Source organism: Argiope bruennichi, chromosome X1 (assembly GCF_947563725.1).
Source record: "Argiope bruennichi chromosome X1, qqArgBrue1.1, whole genome shotgun sequence".
Taxonomy (NCBI): Eukaryota; Metazoa; Arthropoda; class Arachnida; order Araneae; family Araneidae; genus Argiope; species Argiope bruennichi.
In genome coordinates, this window is record NC_079162.1 from 47,170,725 (window position 1) to 47,195,255 (window position 24,531).

Sequence of the window (24,531 nt, forward strand, 5' to 3'; positions counted from 1 at the left end):
GGAAAGCTCCAATTTAAACAAATTTCAGCTAATATCGCTCGTAACATTCCGAATACTTATACAGACGCATTGAATAGTGCGCACTGGAAGAAATGGAAGATGGTAAAGAAAAATGAAATGGATTCTTTAAGTGAAGACGAAGTTTGGCACAAGCTTGCAAAAATAAAATTAATGAAAAGCAAATGAGTATATTCTTTAAAGCAAGATAATGTTGGAGAAATAAAATATAAAGTAAGGGTTGTTGCATCTAGTTTTAAAGCGATAAAATATAAGGAATTATTCAGAATAATATTCTCCTGTCGTAAATATAGAATCTTTCCGATTATTAATTGCACTTGCATCAAAAGTAAACTTTTTGTTAAGTTCTTTGATGTAATAACTGTATATTTGTATAGTAGTCTAAAGGAAACTGTTTATATATTACCTATACCTGGTTATGAAAAATTAATTGGAGAGGAAAAGCTTTGTAAATTAAAAAATAACATTTATAACTTTCCACACTCGTGTGGAAATTACTACGTGACTATAAATGACGGATTAGAAACGTTTTGTTTAACAGAACTGGCTTTTGACAATTTTGTTTTCTCTGACAATGTTGGTCAAAATTACTTAAAATTTTTTACGTATGTAGATGATTTAGATATTTTCTGTAATAATAAAGAAAGGTAACATGAAATTGTAGCCAACATTAGAAATGCAAGATGATAAAACTACTAAGTTTTTAAGTATGAAAATTGTAAAACATGAAAATGGCATTTCATTATCCGAAAATATTGATACATTATTGGTTAAAAAACATAATCTAGAAATATGTAAAAGTGTCAAAACTCTTGCAAAAAAGAACAAAGAATTTCCTATTCTAATTGAACTGATTAATATTACTATGTATCAGGAATTAATTAGTAACTTTTATACTTAACGTGCTTTGATATATCATTTGTGAAAACTTATCTTTCATATTTAACCATAAACCAGGAAAAAATGCATTATAATTTAGCTAAAAAAGTATTAAGATATTTGATAAATAAAAAAGATAAATTGTTTTATGATAAGAAATTTAGTTTTCTGAAAGCTAATTCTGGTGTTAGCAGAAAAATGTATTTATTTTCTGGCAGTGTAAGTTTATTAGGCAATTAATTATTTTCGTGGAAATGTTATAAACAAAAACATGTTATATCTAAACATGTGAAACAGAGTTGAATGCTATTTTTGAAATTTGTGATATTATTTGAATGGTAAATTGATGAACTGAGATAAAACGTAAAGAATCCATAAATGATGCTTTACCTTAAATTCAGATAGTCGAACAGCAATTTAGTGGATTAAATTTACTAGGTCTTCGAATAAACGATGGCATATGCATTCACGTTTTCATTTTGTGAATGATTTGCTGGAAAACAAATTAAACTGGAATACGTTCGAACTGAAATGTTAATTGCAGATTTTCTAATAAAGACTGTTAAAGATGAAAAGTTAAAATATTTCACTAATTTCATAATTATTATATGTTTATATCTGTTTACGTTTTCTGTATTTGGCATTCGAATTATTAGAAAAATATAACAGTCGCAGATGGGTTATGTTGGGATGAAGAGAGTGAATTATTTTTTGTGCAGAATCTGTGCGAGGATGAATATCTTCGTAATTACGCTTCCCTCTGCCCAATCATTCTTCCTTCCTTTGAGGACTTGAAAATGTAGCTGTGTGTCTATGATATTGAAATGAAAATGCTGTGTAATTTTTTATTCGTTTTTCTTAGATATGTATTTGTGCATGTGTAATAAATGTGCTGACTTAAAGAACCATGACCATGACCACAAATTTTATTACATTTTTAAAATTTTAAAAATTCACAAAATATAATTAGATTTTTTAGAACCTCCGATAAACAAACAATGATGAAAACATATGAAACTTCGTTATGGCAGATGACTGAAAAAAAAAAAGAATACATTAATATATTTTTATAAAATATTTAATACATTTGATATGAATATGTAAAAATAATCATTAATTTCAAAGCTACTTATGTCGAAGAATTAATTTGAAGATTTAAAGATGAAATCATTATTTTTTCCTGAGATTTGACAGCACTTTTCAGTGATTAATTTCGAAACGATAGAAGTTAAATGCTAGCCATTTGAGACTTGAACGGAAACTTATTTCTTTATACAAGTGTAAAATATTATTTCCATCCATATGTTTTTTCAAAGATGGAAATAATTTTACATGTTAATATTTAAGTAATATTCAATGAAAAAAATGATGCCATGTCCTGGACGCTATTTGCATTTTTTAAGCAACTGACGAGGATTAGGGAAGAAAACATTTTAAATCGGCGTCGATTGTCCTCGCTACGCCACTGATGTAACGTGCGATGTTTTTTTTAGGAGACTACGCGATCAGATAGTATAATAACACTCAGAGAGGATATATGAATACATGGGCATTGGATAACCTTCTTTTTCATTGCCACTACATGCAGATATTTGTGCCAAGATGCGAAGCCACTATGAAGATGGAAAAAGCCTCTTACTATTTAACAGATGTCATTTTAACTTTGCCATTCATTTATATATAATTACTAAAAAGAATATGCAAAAACATTTTACTTACACATTTTTTTTTAAATTTTGATATCTTAAAATTCTGCATATACACAGAAAAGAATTTTAAGTTAAAAAACGTTTTGATTGAGACCATACACATGCAATAATTCAAATTCGCTGTATATGAATTATTATCAAACACGGATTTTCAATGAATGGAGAAATGGATTCAAAATATTGTTTCGGAGTCTTTGAGACACGCTTTGAAATAAAATATCTCATAGCTACATCTACTAGTTTTTTTTTTTTTTGTCCGTAAGTTTGACATATGGTATGTATTGATTCCAGTATTGTCTATTATCAGAATCAATATATTCTCACAATATATGATTCGGTTGTATCTGCTCCATAGCATCAATACTATTCAATTCTTCACTTTGTAGCAACTGCACTAATTTTATTTTTATTTGAATAACATTGGAACTTGCGGATAATGATAAACTTTACTTAGTGGTATTTTCTTTAGAGCAGGCAGATTTATTTAATATGTTTTGAACCTATCGCAAGCCATGATCACTTTTTAGATGCGCCTCTCTAGAAAGCTCGTACTTGAAATCGCGAAATTTTCCGTCTTGAAATTGACATCCCATGGTCTAGGGGGTGTTAGGAATGTGGGATAGCAGAGTAATTGGGGGAAGCGAGCTGTATAAAAATCGGGGCTTGTGGTAGCAGAGGTCACCTTTAAACTAGATATTGTTGAAATAATGTTGACAAAGCTACAATAGTATGTTTCCACGAGATGAGAGCGTAAAACTCGTCTATTAAAGGACCAAAAATTTCTGATAAAGCAAGAAAATTCGCATTGTTGTGAGGCAACAACGATTTCCAGGCTGGCAATGGATACTTTTCTTTTTTCGTGAATGGATGGTTCTCCTCTTTTTATCTATTATTAATTACATAAGTTTGTATAAAAGTAATGTAAACTAAATTATTAAATTTAAAATTCTTAAAAATATTTGTTAAATAATTTTATATCCGTGAGTATTTGTTAAATTTATAGCAGCAATAAAACTACACCATTTCTACATAGCATACTTTAATCAATATTTGATACTAAAATGCTCAACTATTGGGAAATGATATCTTGTCTATAACAATATTTATTCTATACCCCTATAATATCATTATAAACAAGTTTTCTAATAATACAACGCCTGCACCTATAATATTATTGAAATGGAATAATAAATTCAATAAACAAGAGAATGTGATATAAAACTCTACACATAAGAATACAAATATTAAAAAATATTCAAAATATACAAATATTAAAAAAGAAGCTTATTAAAAATTAGTGATTAATCCTAACTGCAGTGAATGTTTTCAATGTGTAAACAAAATCGAAAAGGTCTAATGCTTGTTTTAGAGAAATATCATAAATCTAATGCAACCCCCTCCTGTTCTTAATGGCATATATTTAAAACATATAAGTAATATTTATATATATATTCTTAAAATTAGTGATCCTAAACCATCCGACTCTCTCACTAAACATATTAAAATCGAACATTATAAACGATTAAACGCGACACTAATTTTCTGCATATAAAGAAACCAGCAGATCTTTTTGATAATTTAAAATGTTTAAAATTTTAGTGATTAACTATCAAAGCAGTGAGCCACCACAGAATGTTCTTTGTTTCCACTGAGTACAAAAAATAACATAGCTGTAAAGATGGCTTCCCATAGAAATGTTTAAGACTTTAGAATTTATCTAATAAGAACAGAGGAGTAAATTCATCACATATATTTAAAAAATATTAATAATATGTCGATTAGCAAAATCAATATTGTAATTAATTGAAATTTATGGTAATAAGAATAGAAATGACGTAATGAAAGTAAACTGTTCAAAATTAATGAATACTTTAATTACTTCTAAATGCAAAATAAATGAAAGAAAAATATAAAAAAATTACTATCAATTTATTAACTCAGAAAGAAACACTTGTTTTTACAGAAATTATTAAAATATGAGGTGCAGACATAAAAGCTTTAATTAAATAAGAAACGCAATCAAATCATTACTTATTTTGAATTTTTTTATAACTAATGATTAAGATGTCTTTTCGAACACAGGTGGTTACAGAAACTATGAAATAATTACCTGGCTTAAAATGCTTCCCTCGCCTACGGCTATTAAACATATTAGTTTCTGACTTTCTCTCTACTAAGAATCTTTGTATGAGTACAATACACATTATTAAAAAAAAACATTTACGAGTTATTTTAGAAGCAAGAATCTCTTGAAATTTAATTCTTAAAAAATGGAGTGAACATTCTAAAAAAACCTATTAATACAATATATGGCATTTCTTATATGGAAAAAATAATGGAGTTTTTTAACAAAATATGTTGTTTCTAAAACTGCAAAAGAATTCTAAGAAAGCTAAAAATGACTCTTTGCAACACAAATTAAAGTATGCTATACAGAAAAATTCATTATGATCCTTCACCAGAATTTTAAAATAGTTCAATAACTAATTAGTGCTATCTGCACTAGTACTAGATTTACATGTTGCAGCATAAATATAAAAATACTGTGATTTTGAGTACCTAATAGTATATATTTTACCAAAGATTTAAACAAAAGGATCTCCAAATTTTTTTTCTTAAAGAAATCGTATGATATTACTTCCTCTAATTAAAAACTTATGCCTTTAGAATTGAATAAATAAATATTTTAAAATCCTTTTATTATTACAAGTAATGCTAGATGTGAGATACTAATTTGATCATAAAAATTCGGGTAACAAATAGCAGATACTTTCCTTTTACAATTTAAATGCAAAAAATTACAAATAAAAATCAGTTACCAATTTCAAAATTGAAATACCAAGTATTAGAGAACTAATAAAAAAAACTTGGTTTAAAACAATCAGTCCTGATTTAAGTGACAAATTTTTTAAAGCTTCTTTTTCTAATATTTTGAGGTTTGTAGTATCAATGATTATATGATAATTTCTGGAACTAAGATATATAAACAATGGCAAGCAAAATGGTAATTTTACAAATAAAAAGTTTTACGCTATGAAAGATTTCGAAAGATTAATATTGAATCGTTAATAAAATTATGTAAATTTCCTTACCTTCTGCGGCATGGGGCCGACATCCTGTGATCCTAAACTATTATTAAAATAGAAAATAAATTCAATAAACAATAAAATGCGAGACAAAAATCTACACTTAAAGATACAAATATTTTTTTTTAATTCTTGATGGTTCTTAAATAATAGTGATTAGATATAACTGAAGAGAATCTTTCCAATAAATAAATAAAACAGCATAGTTCTAATGATTACTTTACAGAAATATCCTATTAAAGACAAAACTAATGCACACAAAAAAAAACCCCTCGATTCTTAATTATATATAAAAGTATTCTTGTAAATCCATTTTAAAATACTATCACAAAGCAAAATGACAACGAATAAAGAGCGCACAAAACGGAAAATAGGATGACACAAATAAATTTTTACACATCATCGCACAACGGACACAAATAAACTTTTACACATTACAAATCAGCTTCTTCTACTCGAAAATGTAATTCAATAAAACATAAATAAAAATGAGTTTTACAAATGGTGATAAGCAAGATTTATTTGCATATTATTGGAGTGTAATTTTTTTTTTTTAAATTTGAGTATTTTGAAAATGATATGGATTAAACATAAGATGAATTACAAAAATTATTCTTAATATTAGATATCTTGAATTCTTCGACTCTCTCACTAAAAATATTAAAAACGTAGATAAATGCAATATATTATAGAGCTTCTATTCTATTCAATATACATATTCTATTCTATATATATATTATAGACCTCGAAACGCGACACAAATATTCTGCATATAAAGTAACAAGCAGTACTTTTTAATTAGTGAAATATATTTTACTGGTATTCAAAATGAATAAATAAAAAACAAAGAACGAGAATTTTCATTGTGACATTTCAAAATAATAATGTTGAATCTTTAATAGAATTTGATAGATATCCATACCTGTCACATATCCATTTCCCCTGGGGAGACCTATAATATTATTGAAATGAAATTCTAAGCTCAATAAACAAGAGAAGGTGAAACAAAACTCTACATATAAAGATACAAATATTTTTCTTAATTCATGATGCTTTTTAAAAAAAATAGATTAATCCTAACTGCAGTGAATATTTCCAATGTGTAAACAAAACTGAAGAGGTCTAATGCTTGTTTTAGATAAATATCATAAATCTAATGCAAAACCACCCTGTTCTTAATGACATATATTTTAAACATGCAAGTAATATTTACAAATATTTTCTTAAAATTAGTGATCCTAAACCCTCCTACCTTCTCACTAAACATATTAAAATCAAACATTACAAACGATTAAACACGAAACTTAATTTTCTGCAAATGAAGAAACCAGCAGATTTTTTTGATAAGTTAAAATGTTTAAAATTTTAGTGATTAACTATCAAAGCAGTGAGCCACCACAGAATGTTCTTTGTTTCCACTGAGTATAAAAAATAACGTAGCTGTATAGATGGCTTCCCATAAAAATGTTTAAGACTTTAGAATTTGTCCAATAAGAACAGAGGAGTGAATTCATCACATATATTTCAAAAATTTTCGTAACATGTCAGTTAGCAAAATCAATACAGTAATTAATTGCAATTTATGGTAATAAGAATACAAATGACATAATTAAAGCAAACTTTTAAAATCAACGAACACTTTAATTACTTCTACATACAAATTAAATGGAAGAAACAAATATAAAAAAATTACTATAAATTGATTAACATAGACATCAACTCTTGCTTTTACAGAAATGATTAAAATACGAGGGGCAGACAGAAAAGCTTATATTAAATAGGTATCCTATTCAAATTTATACTGCATTTTAATTTTTATTTAATCGACGATTAAGATTTTTTTTCTAATATTATTCATTGAGTGTTTAAACTCTGCTTTAATTGTTTTTCGTGCGTCAGGTTTTAAAGGTTTCTTTTTCGGCTTCCGTAGTTTCGATTCAAGAAATAATCTATTTTTTAATAAACACTTAAAAGCGTTTTCTTTTTTAAATTAGTACTTATTTTTTCTTATTTATTTCTCTAATTTTCTAATTTATTAGTGCCTGCTTTTTCATACAATCTAAACTTATTATCTTCAGACAAAGCGAGCGGCAAGTAGCAAATGGACTTAGCGAAATTTGTCTATCCCATTTGGCAAAGTCATGAGTGAAATTTTTATCCGTAGAATCGGTATTAAATTTGGATTTTGAGCTGCTCATTGGGAAAAAAATTTCTCTAATCTGCTCTAAATATGCTCACAATTTCTCAAATAATAAACAAACCATTCAATAAACTCAAGAATGGCAGACTAAACATCACCGCCTTGCTTCATCAAATCGAATGCTGTTAATCCGTCAGAGAAACGTATTCTATTCTTTCACGCAGTTACAAAAGTTTGTCGCATATTCTTTAGCTGCAGTTCGGAAATCTCAAAAAAGAACAACCGTCTCTCAAATCGAAATTGGAATCATCTACATGATAAAGGGAAGAGGGGGGGGGGGGGTGAATAGAAAAGGGTTGAATTTCCGGTTACACAGTCGCGAATGGTGTTTCATTTTTGGAGCTACGGATAGGATCTTAAAAAGTTTAGAAGTTGGCCCTTTAGATGAAAAAAAAAAAAAAAAAAAAAAAAAAAGGAAATAAGAAATTTGAATTTCCTGTACTTTTCCAGTTTGTATGGAAATTTTCTAATTTCCCTGCATTTTCATTGTTTTTTAGGTGATTTTTAAATTCTCTGTATTTTTCCGCTTTTCCAGGCTTCCCTGGTGCCGTGGTAACCATTTTTAATTTACGTACTTCAATCAATATATTATCTGTACATTTTTGAAAGCTTAATGAAAGTTAATAAATATGTCATTATTCAAATGCATTATGATTTCAGCCTTTTAATAACTTTTCGTAATATATATATATTACCCTGAAAAAAAAGACAACGAAAGACTCGTTCGAACACCAATCAGAGATATGGGGAAAAGGTCTAAATCAATAAAATTGAATTTTAATATATCAGTAAATTTTGAAGACAAAAAAATTAAACTATAAGTGTTTATAGAAGAGTGTAAGAAAAACCTTTTACTCGTGGGCACTTTTTCTCAATACAGACTATGTGATTTTATTTTTGTAACTTTTTATTCTGAGCCTCGACTGATATCAAAGTGTTTTCATATATTTGGATAATTTATTCGAAACCTCGCAATTGAAAGAATACACCAAATTATGACAGTTAAAGTTATATGTATACACACACTGAGGTGACAAAAATCATAGGAGAGCAATATACAAATATACAGATAGCTGTAGTATCGTGTACTAAATGTATAAACGGACAATACAATGGCAGGGATTTCATCCATATTTAAGTGATTCATATGAAAAGGTTTTTAACGTGATTATGATCTCACAATGCAACTAAGACTTTAAAAGCATATTGGTAATTGGAGCTGGACTTATGGGACATCCATTTAGGAAATAGTTAGGGAATGTGCCAAGAGTGTGCCGAGAATACCATATTTCAAGCATTACCTCCCACCATGGACAACGCAGTGACCGACCGCATGCACTTGAAGATGGAGACAAATGACGTGTGCATAGAATTATCAGGGTTAACAGACAAGCAACAGTGCCTGAAATAAGGACTGGAATCAATGTGGGACGTACAACGGAAGTGTTGGTTAAGAAAGTGTGGCGAAATTTGGCATTAATAGAATATAGCAGCAGAACGTAGACTTGAGTGCCTTAACTAACTGCATGACATCATCTGTAGCGCCTCTCCTGGGATAGCAACATATTGGTTGGACACTAAATGATTGGAAAACTATGCCTTTGGTCAGAAAAATCACGAATTGAGTTGGTAAGAGCTGATGGTCGGGTTCGATTGTGGCTCAGACTCCACGGAGCCATGTGCCCACATTGTCAACAAGGCACTCTGCAAGCTGGTAATGGCTGTTTTTACATGGAATGGACTGGGTATGGGTATACCTCTAGTCCAACTGAACCGATTATTGACTGCAAAGGGCTATGTTTAGCTATTTGGAGACCACTTGCAGCTATACATGGACTTCAAGCATAAACAATGATTGCATTTTTATGGATGGTAATGTGCCATGTCATCGGGATAGACTAATCGCGATTAGTTTGAAAAACATTTTGGACAATTCCAGCAAATGACTTGGTCGCCTAGATAGCCTGACATGAATCTCGCGGAATATTTGTGGGACATAATCGAAACGTGAGGTTGTGCACAAAATCCTGCAGCGGCTAAACTTTTGCAATTATGGGCTTCCATAGGGGCAGCATAGCTCAATATTTCTGCAGGAAGCTCCCAACAACCTGTTGAGTCCATGCCACATCTAGTTGCTGCATTTCGCCATGTAAAACGAGGCCCGACAAGTTATTAGGAGATATCTCGTGACTTTTTGTCACCTCAGTGCATATTATATATATATATATATATATATATATATATATATATATATATATATATAAGTACTTAAAAATTTATAATATTCGAATAAATAAAACTTTTTTTCAAATGTTACAAAAACATTGCCTCAACTGAGAATATAACCACGAAGAGCCTAGGATATCTAATTTTTCCTCCCTCTATTATTTTAATGGTTAAGAAAGAGTAAATTGTGCCTGAGCCATGATATTTTTTTCATATGCTCATCATATGTGTCCTAAAAATACGAAATAACGCTAGTGTATAGACAGTTTAGGGTCGAAAATAAGCAGAAGTGAAAAGCAAATAGAGACCTCACCAAATGAATATGTATATAAAATTATTTAATTTTGATATAGAGTGGAGAAGATTATGTATGGAAATCATGCTCAAATGTTTATGTCGTATCTAAAGAATTACTTTTTAGTAATAGCGAGATGCTATGCTCACTAAATTATTTTATGAAAATTTAAAACTCCGCTGGACTATCAATCACTTGCAACTTACACTAACTTTTTGCAAGTTTTAGTGCAAAAGGCTTATAACACTATTTCAGCTCTTTCTTGTTAAACTTATGTGCTTCAATTTATAAATAGTCTTTGTCAATATTTTTCAGTTTTCCAATTTATAATAAATATTTTTCATTTCGTTAATATTTTTTTGAATAGAAAATCCACTAGACACAGCCTACGACTGAAGAAGACCCCCCCCCCCCCCATATACATATATCGGCTTGTTGAAATGGTCAGGAGGAAATTGCCTTTAGCGTAATCTTTTTTTCATGGCTTTATCATCAAGCAACAGTTGCATCTTTTGGAAGTTCTTTGTAGATAGGAATGCAACGGAATGTACGTTGACGTTCTATGGCACAAAAACCGGTGCCGGCCTTGCAGAAGATTATAAGATTGCCAGAATAAGAAAACCAAAGGTGAAGTTGAAAGAAGAGAACATGAAAAAGAGTTCGAAATTCATATACGTTCAAGAACGGGGTTTTCGTGAAAAATAGTTGAGCAGGCATTTCTTTTAAGCATGGAATTTTCACATGATGCAGAAGCTCAACACTACATATTTAAAGTTGAGAAATTAGAACCTGCGAAGCGTGGTAAAAGCCAAAAGAAAGTGCAAACTTGAAACTTCAGGCAGTTTTTGAGTTTGAAATTAAATTTGAAAAATAATTACACTTTAAAACGCTAATCATTTGATTTTTTACATATACATACATATAATTATTTTACATATAAAGCATTATTTACAATTACGACTGATTAACAGTTGTGGCTAATTTTATCAAAATTTTAATGGCATAGCAATATTTGCTCTGAAGATATTATAACCACTATAAATAATTTCGACATACTATCTAAATTAAATATAAATTTTATGTAGAGATTTGCTAATATTTCCGAAGTATTTATGAATAAATAAATTAGCGGCCTTTGCATAATTCGAAATCCTAGAAACACAATAAGGCCATGAAGTGAACAGTTCATTATATTTTCCAGAAAAAGTGAAATTTAAGAATGTTATGTAACAAAAACGTGCAAATAATATAGAGAATAAAAAATTCCTTACGTCTTATCGTAGTGATTCTTCTTTCAGCAGATTCTATATAAAAAAAAGAAAGTCAATTGGAAACAATGAGTTCTATTAACAAATACTTTAAACGAAAAGAAAATTAATATTCCAGGTTGATGTTTAATCATAAAAACAATGTGATATATTTACTTACTTTTAGCTCTAATTGCTAAACGCTCAGCTAGTTGAATAATCGCTGCAAAATATTACAAAGGAATTAGACTATAAACTATAGAATAAGAGATGATCATTCTATACGCAAACAATTTCAAAATAATAGTGTTTAATCAGGCACGATTTCATAGGCGAAAAGATACATGTCATTCAAGTTCAGCCGCCTTATTAATCTATAATATAGATTCTTGAAATTTTAAATTTCGCACATCATAAATAAGAACAGGAAGCATATGTACCATCGTAAAATCATTTTCCGATTAAAAATCAATGCATCCGAAATTGAGTATTTATAATCAAATATGTTATGCTTATGTTATTCAGTTACATTAATTACTTAAATTTTTCTATTATAATAATAAATAATGTATAGTAATGCGTATAAGCAAATATTATTTTTGATGTGGATTAGTGCCATTATTCAGGCTGTTTCGTTGCAACCAATTTTGATAAATTGGAATTTATATCATTATTTATTTTAAGGGTTCAATCAGATTCAAGCCACAACATTGTTAACAAAACAAAATGTTAAAAGGGCCAACATTTTACATTCATTTCCAGATTGTGTATAAAAAATTATCAAAACTACGATGTAAATTTAGTGGAATAGGTCCATAATATAAACTTTGTATTAAAATTCTGAGCTCATGAGCTTCCAATTTCAAGTCTTTTGATTAGCCTGTTTCTCTTTAAAGTAAGTTATCAATATTCAAAAAGAAAGAAAGAAAAAAAAAAAAAAAGACGAACCCTGCAGTGAGATCATACTTTCTTGAGGGCGACCGCCTTCTGTCCTAAGTATTCAACGTGCATTTACGCCCGGAGAAACCAGGCTTGTGATTAATCGCACATGCAGTGAATCATGAAAGTTAAAATTTGTTTGTTTTTAATAATTGTTACATTTTTTAAAGATAAAAAAACAAACAGAGGAAAAAAAGAAAACAAAAGAAATAAAAAGATAATTACTTATATTTAGAAAATCGTTCTATGGTCAAATTGATAAAACCTGCACTCACTAATACAACAATGAAATAAGAATACAATTGAAAAAATTACACTAAATTAAAAAAATCGTAGAATTTTTTAATTTACTTTCTTGCATTTGTCAATTTTAATTTTAAAAAATGAGCAAAGAAATCAGAAGAACAAACATATTGTTTAACTGATAAATTAATTATGATTTAACAGGCTAAAAAACAAAATACTGGTATTAAAGCACATTATCTGTTTAATATTTACAAAAAAAAAAAAAACAAAAAAAAACCGACCCATGCTATTGCCAACAAATTTTTCAAAAATTCATTAAAGAGGAATGAATGGTTTTAAAGTATTATTAGCCGGCGTCCTGGCATAGGGGTAGCGCGTCTTCCCCGCTATATGGGCGTTCTGGGTTCGAGTCCTGGATTGGGCATGGTTGTTCTTCCGTTGTTCTATCTGTGGGATGTGTGAATGTTCCCTCCTGTAAAAAGGGATTGTGCAAGCGAATGAGTGATGCGTGAGTAGCTAAGTCGTACTCTTGGCCCTAGTTGGCGCTACTATGAAAATAAGAGGCTCTTTCGGCTTAAATCGCTGTCTTCGTAACAGCGGGCTTGTCCATGGCAAGTGCCGTAAGAAACAACAATAAAGTATTATTATGTGCAAGAATGGGTTCAGAGAGTAATCGTTTTTTTAAAAATTATTATAACAAAAATGGACAGAATTCGAAAGCCTTCAAAGCAGAGTTTTTGATGTCAATGACAGAAAAAATTTCAATTAGACTAATTTATATAAGCAATAAGTGTTATTATCTCTTAGGGCACTTAATATTCATAAATCTCAATACCTGTGATAGATAAGTGTAGCATATCTGGTAGATTTCATCCAAGTCCTGCCTGCCTACATTTATCATTGTGATAAGACAGTAATGTTACACAAGGTTTTTAATTGACACCCAGCTACAAATCTACCGGAAAAACTACAATTGATGACAGGGGAAAAAGGGAGAGCACTTGCTTCTACAGAATCTACATATCATTCGTTCTTTACCAAAAATACACAAATGGAATGCCTCCTCTGAACTTGCAACATGGAGCAGAGCACCATCTTGTATGAAGATTATTGTAGTACTGAAGATAGCACATCTCATTCCTGAAATCCAGGCACAATGTCATGGAAAAGAATTAGACAGCTTTTAGAAGTTATTGTTCACATTTTCCAGCCAGAAACTGGGAAACACTCACTATAAAGGAAAAAGGGGCTAAGGTTAAAAAAGCTGCAAAACTTCACCAAACATGATGAATAGGATGAATGCTGTGATTCACAGGGAGTTAATGCGATGAATGCAATGATGGATGAATACAGTGACATACATGGAGGTAATATTGCCAATATGCAGACCTCTCATTAAGGCCTGCAAAATCGCAGATCTTCCTGCTTCATAATAAAAAACTTAATTTTAAATTTTATTCTATTTTATTATTTTTTCCCACAGAGTTAAATGAGCCAAGAAAATTATCGGAAAATAATAACAATGAAGAATGCAGATACAGATGGATATATAGATTGGAGCTTTTCAAGCAATTTGCCCTTTATAGAATGAAGGATATCCCTCTCAGGATAATTTTCAAAGATTTCTGCAACTCGGATTTCTAGTTCGGACCCTTTTTCTTGGGACCTTTGAAAATGAGCAATAAATTCGTTTCTTTACTAGTCTCGAAAATTCAGCGTTTCCTTATTACTCTTGAATAAACGATGTGCCGTTTTTTGCCATGCTCAGTAATTTGCTCTAACACACCAGCGAGGCATCTCGAATGTTTCAATTTTCTGTTTCAATGTTTCAATTTTTTTAGCTTAAAATTCGTTTTAATAAGTACATAAAAGAAAGCATAAAACAGATTACATAAACCAGAATATATTATTATTCTGACATTCACATAAGTACTTAATGCATTTTATTCCTCTTTATAAGCAGTATTTTCCGAGCTGTAATATTATATGTGTGTGTGTGTGTGTGTGTGTGTGAGAGAGAGAGAGAGCTTATTTTGGTTGAAGCAGAATGCAGGTTTGACAAGCAGTGAAGAGACGTTGTAGTTTTAATTTCATTTTATTCTCTCCCGGGAGACAGACATGATTTATTTACAAGAAGGTGCAGCGCGGCACAAAAGCAGAAGTAAGAAAAAGGGAACGAAACAAATGATCACTAGTCTTATATAACATGGGATTTCCGGCCACGTAGCGTCAGCATACATGTGTTGACCTTTGACAAGAGCACCGAAAGTATCATTTTCACTTGATACGTAGACTGATTGCGCAGTAATTTTTACACAGCTTCATACGTGGAATGAGATCAGGAAATAATTTAGCCCATAGTAAAATATTCTCTTAAGATAAAGTTTTGGAAATTAATTTGGATTAAATTAAGAGTTTAAAATATCATTATGCCTAAGATAGTGTTAGCGTTAGACTACTCAATGTAGTGTGCAGACGGTAGTTTTTGATGATTCCAATAATTGGGATTTTGTATTAACATTATTAGATTTGACTGCTTGCCGTAATTATCTTTCATTTTTCATGAAAATCCTCTTCTATATTTCTTATCAAAGTTTTTATCAAGTGACAATCGAAAATTGTACTTGAACATTTTTATAAAATGTGCATAGAATAAAATTCTGAGTTTGTTATAATTCTGAAAATATTGTTTATAAAATGAAATAATTTTTCATAAATACTCACATGAATGTCTAGAATGATTCTGCATTGCTTTTTAAATCGATTTTTAAAATAATTGTATAAAAATAATTTCATCATTTTTGATAAACACAATTGATACTTAACATAAGAAGAAATAATTCTAATATTTAACAAAATTAACACCGTTGTTTTTAATTAGAACATGTTTCTTCAAAATTATCAACTATATTTAATAGAGAATACTCAAAATAAGTTAAAATTCGTATACATTAGATATATAAAAGATTAATTGCTACCTACATTTAAAAACAGCTTAAACCTACATTTTAAAGTAGTTGTTAAATGTTTAAAAACATGTCATATCTTTTCAGTTCCTATTTACTGAACGATTCAGAACTTTAAAATTACAATAAAATAATAATAACACAATTTTCTGTTGATAGAAAATTGTGATATAATCAGAAAATCACCTAATGATCATTTAATGGATATATTAATTGAAAAGAAAGCTTATAGTTTCAGGTCAAACTAAATAGATTACCTGGAAATATTTTATTCGCTTGAACATACAACAGTTAAAAACTAAAAAAAAAATTAAGAAATATTTAATTATTCATTAACTAGAACCTAACCATGATAGTTAAGTTTTAACAGAAAAATGTTAATCTGATCCTATAGAAAAGCAGATGACGAAATTTATATGGTAGCAACTACCATATTCCTGTTGAATAGAATCAAGCAGAGAAAACTTAAACACCAATGACATACTTAAATTGCATCCAAAATGATATGATTTATTTAATAAAAAGAATTTAATTCAGATTTTCCACTATAGCAAACATTAACCCACATTTTGGATTGTGTAGATTTTTATAACTTAACTGGAAGAAAAGATTTAGTACCCATGTATGTTAGATTTTTTTGGGTACACCCTTTATAAATTGGAATTTTATTTTGCGATGTGGTGATTATATAAAATGAATGCTTCATCCGAAAATTAATATTTGAAATAGCAAGTTCTGAGCCAAAGGAACTCTCACTTAATATTGATCAGCAGGTTGACGTATCCAAATAAAGACATTGTAAATCTTTTTTCAACAAATTTTAAAACAGGATTTCAGCAATTATATTTCAAAAGCTCAAAAGCAGCAATTCTAAAATACGCGAAGGCTAATATTTATATTATTATTTTTGTTAGTTTAATTGAAAGCAAATTATACATATCGATAAAAATATTAAAATTGTAGGAACGGCGAATAAAATACAAAGTCCAGTCAAAACTTCTGATTAAAGAAATATCCAAATAACACTACACAATGTAAGTAGCTCTTGCAATTTCAATTCAAAGCTCAATGAATTTTACAAATTTTTCGCTTTAACGTATTACTTATGAACTAGTTTAAAAATATTTTTTGCCTAAATAATATTTATTAAGAAATAGTCTTTGAATTATTCTGTAGAATTTGCTTTTCCTGTAAATATAAAAGCTTTGAGTATGAATAAACACATCTATTAATTATTTTATGTTTTTACTATTCTGAAATCTATGTAAAATGATTAAATCTTTAAAAATATAAAACAGTTAAGCGGTATCGCTAGTCATAAATTGAAATTTATGCGACATAATTTTAAAGCAACGGAAATATGAACAACATAGTAAGCAAAAAGCAATAACGGCTTAATCATTCTCCCTTCTCAGTTGTTCCAAGCCTAAAGAATAATTCTTTAATGCTGCGGCATCGATTATTACCGCAAATCCATGTACAAATTATATATCGATTAATTAATTTTCTGTCATTTGCCATCTTACATTTTCCGCTCTGCCTTCATATATCCCTGACAGAATCGCATCGTTTAATATATATTCATATTCTTTTGTTAGAAATCATCATCGAAAAAATACATTTCAGTAATTTTCCTTTACACAATTCAGGCAATCACAACTAAACAGTTCTGGATTTTCACGTGACCTTTTTTGTGTATTACTTTCCTTTGTATTTGATCGAGAAAATGTTTTGCATCTCAAAACATTTCTGAGCCGACGAACCGCCAATGCCGGACCGTAAATAATCTGTAAATTCCCGACCACATGTGATGCAAAATAATTTCCCTCAGTTCTACATGACGTTAATTAACTTTTGTGGTTCAGTTCCATTCTTTGGCAAAATCATACAGCAAATGATTCCGTGTCAGAAATATCTGCCAGTAATAACTAGTGCAAATATAAGGTCCCATGAAAGGTATGTCGATCGGATGATACAGAGATCCAACCAACCACGCATATTTTTCTATCTTCACTAATATGGCGAATCCTCGTTGATGACTATCTAGATATAACACTGCGCAGTATTTCCATACGTGAAAGGAATTTTAATTAATGTCCCAATATAATGTAAAATATATTTAATCATTCACCAAAATGTTAAATACCATTATAATTCTTATTCAATTTTTGCCTATTTGCTCTATTTATCGATGTTATCTGGTACAGCGTCTACAATATGGAACAAAACTACATCAAATGATAGATATGTCGAACTAATGCTTCAAGCAGCCTTAATATCTTATATATATCACAAGCACTACATTTCCTTGTAGATGACTCCGTATCATCTTAAGCAGGTTTTACAGCAATATCACACATCCCTGTCAACGACAGAATGCCAGTTCATGGATATTCCTCCAAGAAACTATTTTCTTCAAAGCATTGGAAAGTATTTCTGTGCCAGAATATGAAATAGTACGATGAAAGGATTTCAAATGAGAAAACAGCCTAACTTCCGACAGTTACTGATACATAATAAAGAATTTCATACGGAGATGGCGCATGCTGCTGGAATGGAATGTGTAAATCATATATATTAAAAGATTCACGCACCAGCTAAAATCTTAATTTACATAAACCTGCTTAAAAGTTTTCTTCAGCTCTCCCAATTAATAACTTTTACAACTTTATTATATTATTGTTGTTATAAAGAAATTATATTTCTCTTTAATCCCATTCATAAAAAATGCAATTATTTACGGTCATTTTCTTCTCTTCAGTGAATTTATAAATTTTTGACGAATTTATTATGTTTTTTGTGTATTAGCTCCATATAAAAAGCAATAGAAACTCTTGAAAAATATAAACTTGACCACAGGGAAATCATTTATCAAAATAAAAATTAAATGTATTTATACTCTATCTGGCCCACCATACAAGACAACAGATTCGATGTTTCAAAAATTAAACATCACAATATTCAAATATTTTCGATGATACATTATCAATGACAGAGAGAAATTTCCAATAGAATGTGACCTTGGACTGAGTATTTAGCAATTGTTGATTCCACTGTATACGCTGATAAGCCGCAATCAGCGGCAACAAGTGTAAAGCAAAGTAACTCCTCAGCCCCACACTTTGAATTCTTTAACTAAAGTACTGATGCATTTTGTACCGTTAAAAAATATCTCATCAACCTTCTTAAATTTTCAGCTTTATAGGTTCTTCGCCATTCCCTGCACTTTTAGTAAAAAAAAAACACGTAAGCTCTTTTTTTTTTTTTTTTTTTTAAAGTTTATAACAAATTTATTTCTAAAACTATAGTTGTAGAAAATAAGATAATTATTGAAGTACATTACATAAAACAAAATGTTAAAATTTACTAATTTGATACTGGAATACTTCTTCTCGCTATAATCAATATGATGTGCAACATTCTGCATCTTTACTTTTCTATATCCTTATTCAAAACACCAGGGCTTTTTTATTTTTATTTTACAATAGTTTGGTATTTTGTTAAGATTCTTTGCTTCTCCTATTTTAATTAATTTTTTAATTTATTATGTGCGAAAACGAGAAATGTGCTTACACTCAAAGAATCACGTAAGTAACTATATTTAATAAGAGCAAATTTAATTGTATTCCTTACCTTGGAAGCGTTTTAAGCATCTGTTATTAGGGCAGACGTTACCCAACTGAAATTTAAAAAAAAGTTTTTAAAGGATTACGCAGAAAATTATTTATACACTGAAATCGTTAGTCAGTTTTCTAATAAAGCACCTCGATTAATAATTTATGCAATGGATAAAAAAAAATGGATGTTCAGTCACTGTAATTTAAAGCACATTTGCCTTTAATTATAGTCTGTGTAATTTCTGTAGATGTTTCAAGGACACTCGTTTTCCTCACTCTTCACTCTTTCTCCTTCTTCGTTGCCATGGTTTCGACAAAGCTTTTTTTTTTTTTTTCCCACGCCAGTACGTTTCGAGAATGCCTTACCTTCGGAATACTTTAACAGCTGTGTAAAAAAAAAAAAAAAAAAGAGTGACACTTTTATCTGCCTCAGCGTTGCGAGGCAGACAACTAGTAACGAGATAGAAAATGTGACCTTGAAGCGCCTACAGAAAATACACAGACTATAACAAAAGAAAAAAGTAATTGTAAGATTTTTATTTATTTCAACAAACGACAAAGACAGAAAACAACAATTTTAAAATTCCATGATATGAAATTTAATATATTAACAATCAACAACTAGCATATATTTAATTCTACAGTAGGATATTTTATTTTAACTTAACAAATGTAGAGTGACACATTTTTTTCAAAAGTTATTTCGGGAGAAATCTCAGTCAGAAGGAAGGAACAATGTAACAAAAATTGTAATACTTACTTTTGTCGAAATAGTCAAAATAATTACAAAACAGCGGAACCATCAACAATATAAAAGAATTCATGACAATTATTGAAATACTTTTATTAAATTAAATTCATACTTTTTTCTCCTTAGTGTTTTGTTTCTTACCGATACTAATTTTGTTACCTTACACTCTGAAAAGTTGAAAAATATAGACACATGCATACGATGGCATCCGCGAGCGGCGATGAGTTTACCGCGATAATCACGGCAGGAAATAAAATTAAGCATTATTTTCTTAGTAATGACATAAAACGTGTAACTTCTTTTAAGTATAACGAAATAGGATGTCATACGATAAAAGATATTAAACTGCAGTTTGGATAAATTTTCAATTTGAAAAATATACTAACAAATAATAACATTGTTAACATTTCTATAACATTTTCTTCAAATAAGAGAATTTTCTTGGAAATAGAAATTTATATAGACAATTACCACCATCGTGTTCGACTGTTTTACAATCACCTTGACCGAAAAATATTTGCGTTCATTCTCTTAAATATTGTTGTTAGTCTTTTGTATGCTATCAAAAAAATTAACGTAAAGAATACGGGAAATACAGTCCACGACTGATATTATTAAGGTGAATTCATATTTCTGTCGAGTAAAACGAGTTGATCGATGCTTTATCTTGTTCAAAAACACAACCGGGCTCGCCAAGGAAATATAATATTGCAGTTAAATGATGCACTCATACTGACTTGAGTCTTCAGAATTCAATTTCCCGTAATATTTTAAAACCATGTTGTTTAGCTTTTAATTTTATTTTTTCTTTGGGTGTGCGATGAGCAACAAAAATAAGGGTGGGGGGAGGGGAGGGGAAGGAGATTAAAAAAGAAAGAGGGGAGGGAAGAAGAAAATCAGAAAAGGAATCAACAAGTTGCCACGGACGATCATACAGAGGATCAAGCTGTTGGAAAATCTCAGCGAAAGCATCATTGTGCATCACTAAATAATCGATCGGAAAGTAAAAAGTCGCTTTTCACCCTTGCATTTAGCCATAAGTTTCGTATCTTCTCCTCCAGCCGCTGAAACCTGGATACTCCTGCTGAGTCTTTTACTGTATATTTCCACATATCCTATTATGTAATTACAAATTGTGTTGTTTTAGTACATGCTGTTAAGTTCTCACCACTTTTGGTGCAGATGCAGATGTACTCCCTTTCTTCCCGTTAAGTGGGTTGTGATTGTGTAAAAAACTGACTTGTTTCTAACTATTGCACATATTTGGGGCAATGCAACTAATAATTTATTGTGACTCACAAAATTGTTTCCATTGCATGAATAGGAGCATAATCCATCTGGAAAATTCCACCCCCTGCAGGAAATAAAATTTATATCAAAGGATGGACAGGGTGAACTAAAACTCTTTATACTTTTCCCCAGTGATTCTTCCTTTCAGGGTTACGATTGGGACAACAGTAAACCACAATATGGCTGTCCATACCATGACAGATTCACCCCCATGCCTGACAGGTGGAAGGAAACAATAAAGTTCATACGCTTTTTTAAATGTCCTCCAAACGCGTATCCGTCCTGTAGAGTGGAAAAGAGTGAAAGATAATTCGTTTGACCATATAACTGTCTTCCACTTAGCAATCGACCAGGTTTTATGACTATAGCATCACTGTAGACGACATGCGAGCATTAACATTTGTGATAAGTGGGTTGGGAATTGCGGCTTTACCATAAATCTTCTGTTTATGATAACGCCTCCTGACTTTAATTATTGATACTGAAGAATCCAGATGCTGATTCAACTCTGCGGTCGCTTTGACTGCCGCTATTTCCTTTTTAGACATTACAATCTGCTTCAGTAACCGTCGCTCTCTTTCACTGACTGAGCTTCTCCTTCCGTCCACTATTTTGCTTTGCTGAATTTGTATTGTCGTTCTGTGTGTAAACTGTCATGACATCAAACATTGTACCTCTAGAAACACTAAAAGCTGGGACGTTTCGGTCATAGTTGTTCCTGTTAAACGGGCTTCTACCATTTGGCCTCCTTGAAAGTCTGTGAGGTCAGACATTTTCAGCTACAGACAAAAATCCAAGAGATATGCAACTTCACTAAAGCAACTTCATACTCTCCATGGTCCGTAGTGAGAAACTGCTGTTCAACTGTTTTTAAGCACTTTAGCTTTTTAAAAAATTAAGCACCTTTGTACATGTACGCATACATAAACCTGCGTATTTTCTAAGCATAGGATATTTTCTGTTTTATAATAAAGCAGAGTTTTTGTTAAAAAAATTTAATTAATTTTAAAAGTGCGTTCTTTAAATTTTAATATTTATTTCTGTATTTGCACAACATCTTCTATTGCAAAATAAATTATATCTTTTTGGTTTTGATAAAAACGAAAAAGATCATAAAAATGATAAAACTATCAATACCAAAATATTAAGACAATTTTTATAATATTAACAATAAAGATATGTGATCTTTTTTCATTATTTCTTAAATACCAAACTACTTGTTTATTTAGATCATTTCTGAAAATGTGATTGATGTAGAAGCACGGCGTGGCCAACAGTTTATAGTTGATTTTTATATATCCAACAACGAATAATATTCGATATAGCTAGAAAGTATAAATTTCTTCCTGTGTCAACTCGCTGTATTTAGAAATTTTAGTTACAATTCTTATAAAGCTAAGGACAAAGCATTCCGGTAGAGTTACCATTATAAGACTGACAAAATTGCCATAAAACTAATGATAGAACAGAACCATATTCCAAATATGCTTTTAGATCTTTTTTTTTTTAATAGAGAAATGTAGAACAGCTCATAAATGGCCAGACTATAAAAAATTGTCTTATCTCTTCGTATTTTTGAAGTTTAAGTACAGGCTTTTTTTAATGTTTAGCATTCCAAAAATTTAATAAAAATTTGCATTTTAAATTATGTAAAAAAAATCTTACTTTAGCTTTATGAAAATTGCAGAAAATGTGATGATATACTTTGCGAAGAAATAAAAATGCTTTAACAACTTCTACTTTCCATAAAGAACGGAAATAAATTCGAGAAGTTAAAAAAACCCAGTTCTTTAGTTAGATGCAAAATGAAAATAAAAAATGATAGTTGAAGCATTTTTTAAAGTATCTTTTTGAAGCCAGCGCAAGACAACAAGACATTGCTTTAAATTTAAGAAAAAACACATCAAAAGAAGAATCATATTCTATGAACTGCTTAAAAAATTTTTTACGCTTAAATTGAAGCTAAGAAAGCCCCCTCCCCTTTTATTACGACTTTAAGAACGATAAAATTATGCGACTCAACGTGTCAAAGAAGCAATGATTTTATTTTGAATTTTATTATAACAAAAATCATTATTACAAATTATGTCCAAAAATAAATTTTCAAAAATTAACAAAACTAAACGGGGGAATGCATTAATTCAATCAGAATTGTTACAATTGAAAAGCTATTTTTTTTTTTACCTTTAAAATGGCGTAAAAATAATTTTTGAGAAATGATGCTTTGATGTTGCGAACGTAAACAAGTGAAAAATCTGTTTTTATTTTTTAAATTAAAATTTTCAAATATCCGTTCTCATTGGGCATCTAAAACCCAAGAAGTAATTTTCCAAATTTCATGCTCCAATCATTTATGCTGCACATTACTCTGTCAATAAGGACAAACCTTTATACGTAAAGAGAGATTTCATTGGGAAAAAATTCTATAACAGCTATAAAAAGAAAAAGGAAAAATTGTTATAAAATGATAGAATCTAAACCCCAAAAAATAAAAGTTTTGAAAAACCTTTTATTTCAAGTATAGAACTAGCATTTTGTTTTGTTTTATTTCTCTTAATAAAAACTAAAATTTGGGGAGATTGGTGCAACAAATAATAATTTCCAAATGGATAGATCATTAAAAAAGTAAACCGTAAAAGAAAACACTATCACTGGAAACTTAAGGCTTCAAGTTAAAATTTCACCATACTAGATTTTAGCGATCGATTAACATACTTACACATCACAATAAATTACAATTCAGTATAGTACATTAAAATCCCTCTAATAAGTCATTCAAGGGATTGCTCCAAAACAGCATATTAATGTGAATGATGGTCGAATGTGTAACGTACTAAAGAGGCTTCACTGCAAGTGTTTTTACAGTAGCTTTTATTATATTTGACAAATCTCTGTGGAGCACCAAATTGATCCTGCTGTATTCTCATTTTCCGATTATAGGACCAATCTCCGCATTCTTCTTTTACAACATAAAAAGTTAAGCATAGACTTAACTAGCATAACTTAAAATCATCTAAAACACTAAGCATTTTTTTAGTGTTTGAGATATCAAAAAAAATCCG

The 24,531-nt window shown here is 29.9% G+C and overlaps 1 protein-coding gene across 12 annotated transcripts in view; it reads right to left on the minus strand.

Moving 5' to 3' along the window:
- Nucleotides 1-1,821: 1,821 nt before the first annotated feature.
- Nucleotides 1,822-24,531, minus strand: part of LOC129959546 (uncharacterized) — a 109,603-nt gene continuing 86,893 nt past the window's right edge. For 9 of the 12 annotated variants that reach the window (XM_056072434.1, XM_056072429.1, XM_056072438.1 and 6 more), the window contains 6 exons: nt 19,445-19,490; nt 11,842-11,883; nt 11,685-11,717; nt 6,615-6,644; nt 5,699-5,735; nt 1,822-1,932 (listed from right to left, as the gene is read on the minus strand). In XM_056072434.1, coding sequence (XP_055928409.1) covers nt 5,731-5,735; nt 6,615-6,644; nt 11,685-11,717; nt 11,842-11,883; nt 19,445-19,490 — 156 coding nt within the window. In that variant the 3' untranslated portion in view covers nt 1,822-1,932; nt 5,699-5,730. Of the gene's footprint in view, nt 1,933-5,698; nt 5,736-6,614; nt 6,645-11,678; nt 11,718-11,841; nt 11,884-13,680; nt 14,077-19,444; nt 19,491-24,531 lie in introns of those variants that run through there. The other 3 variants (XM_056072433.1, XR_008783454.1, XR_008783455.1) reach the window with 3 other exon arrangements.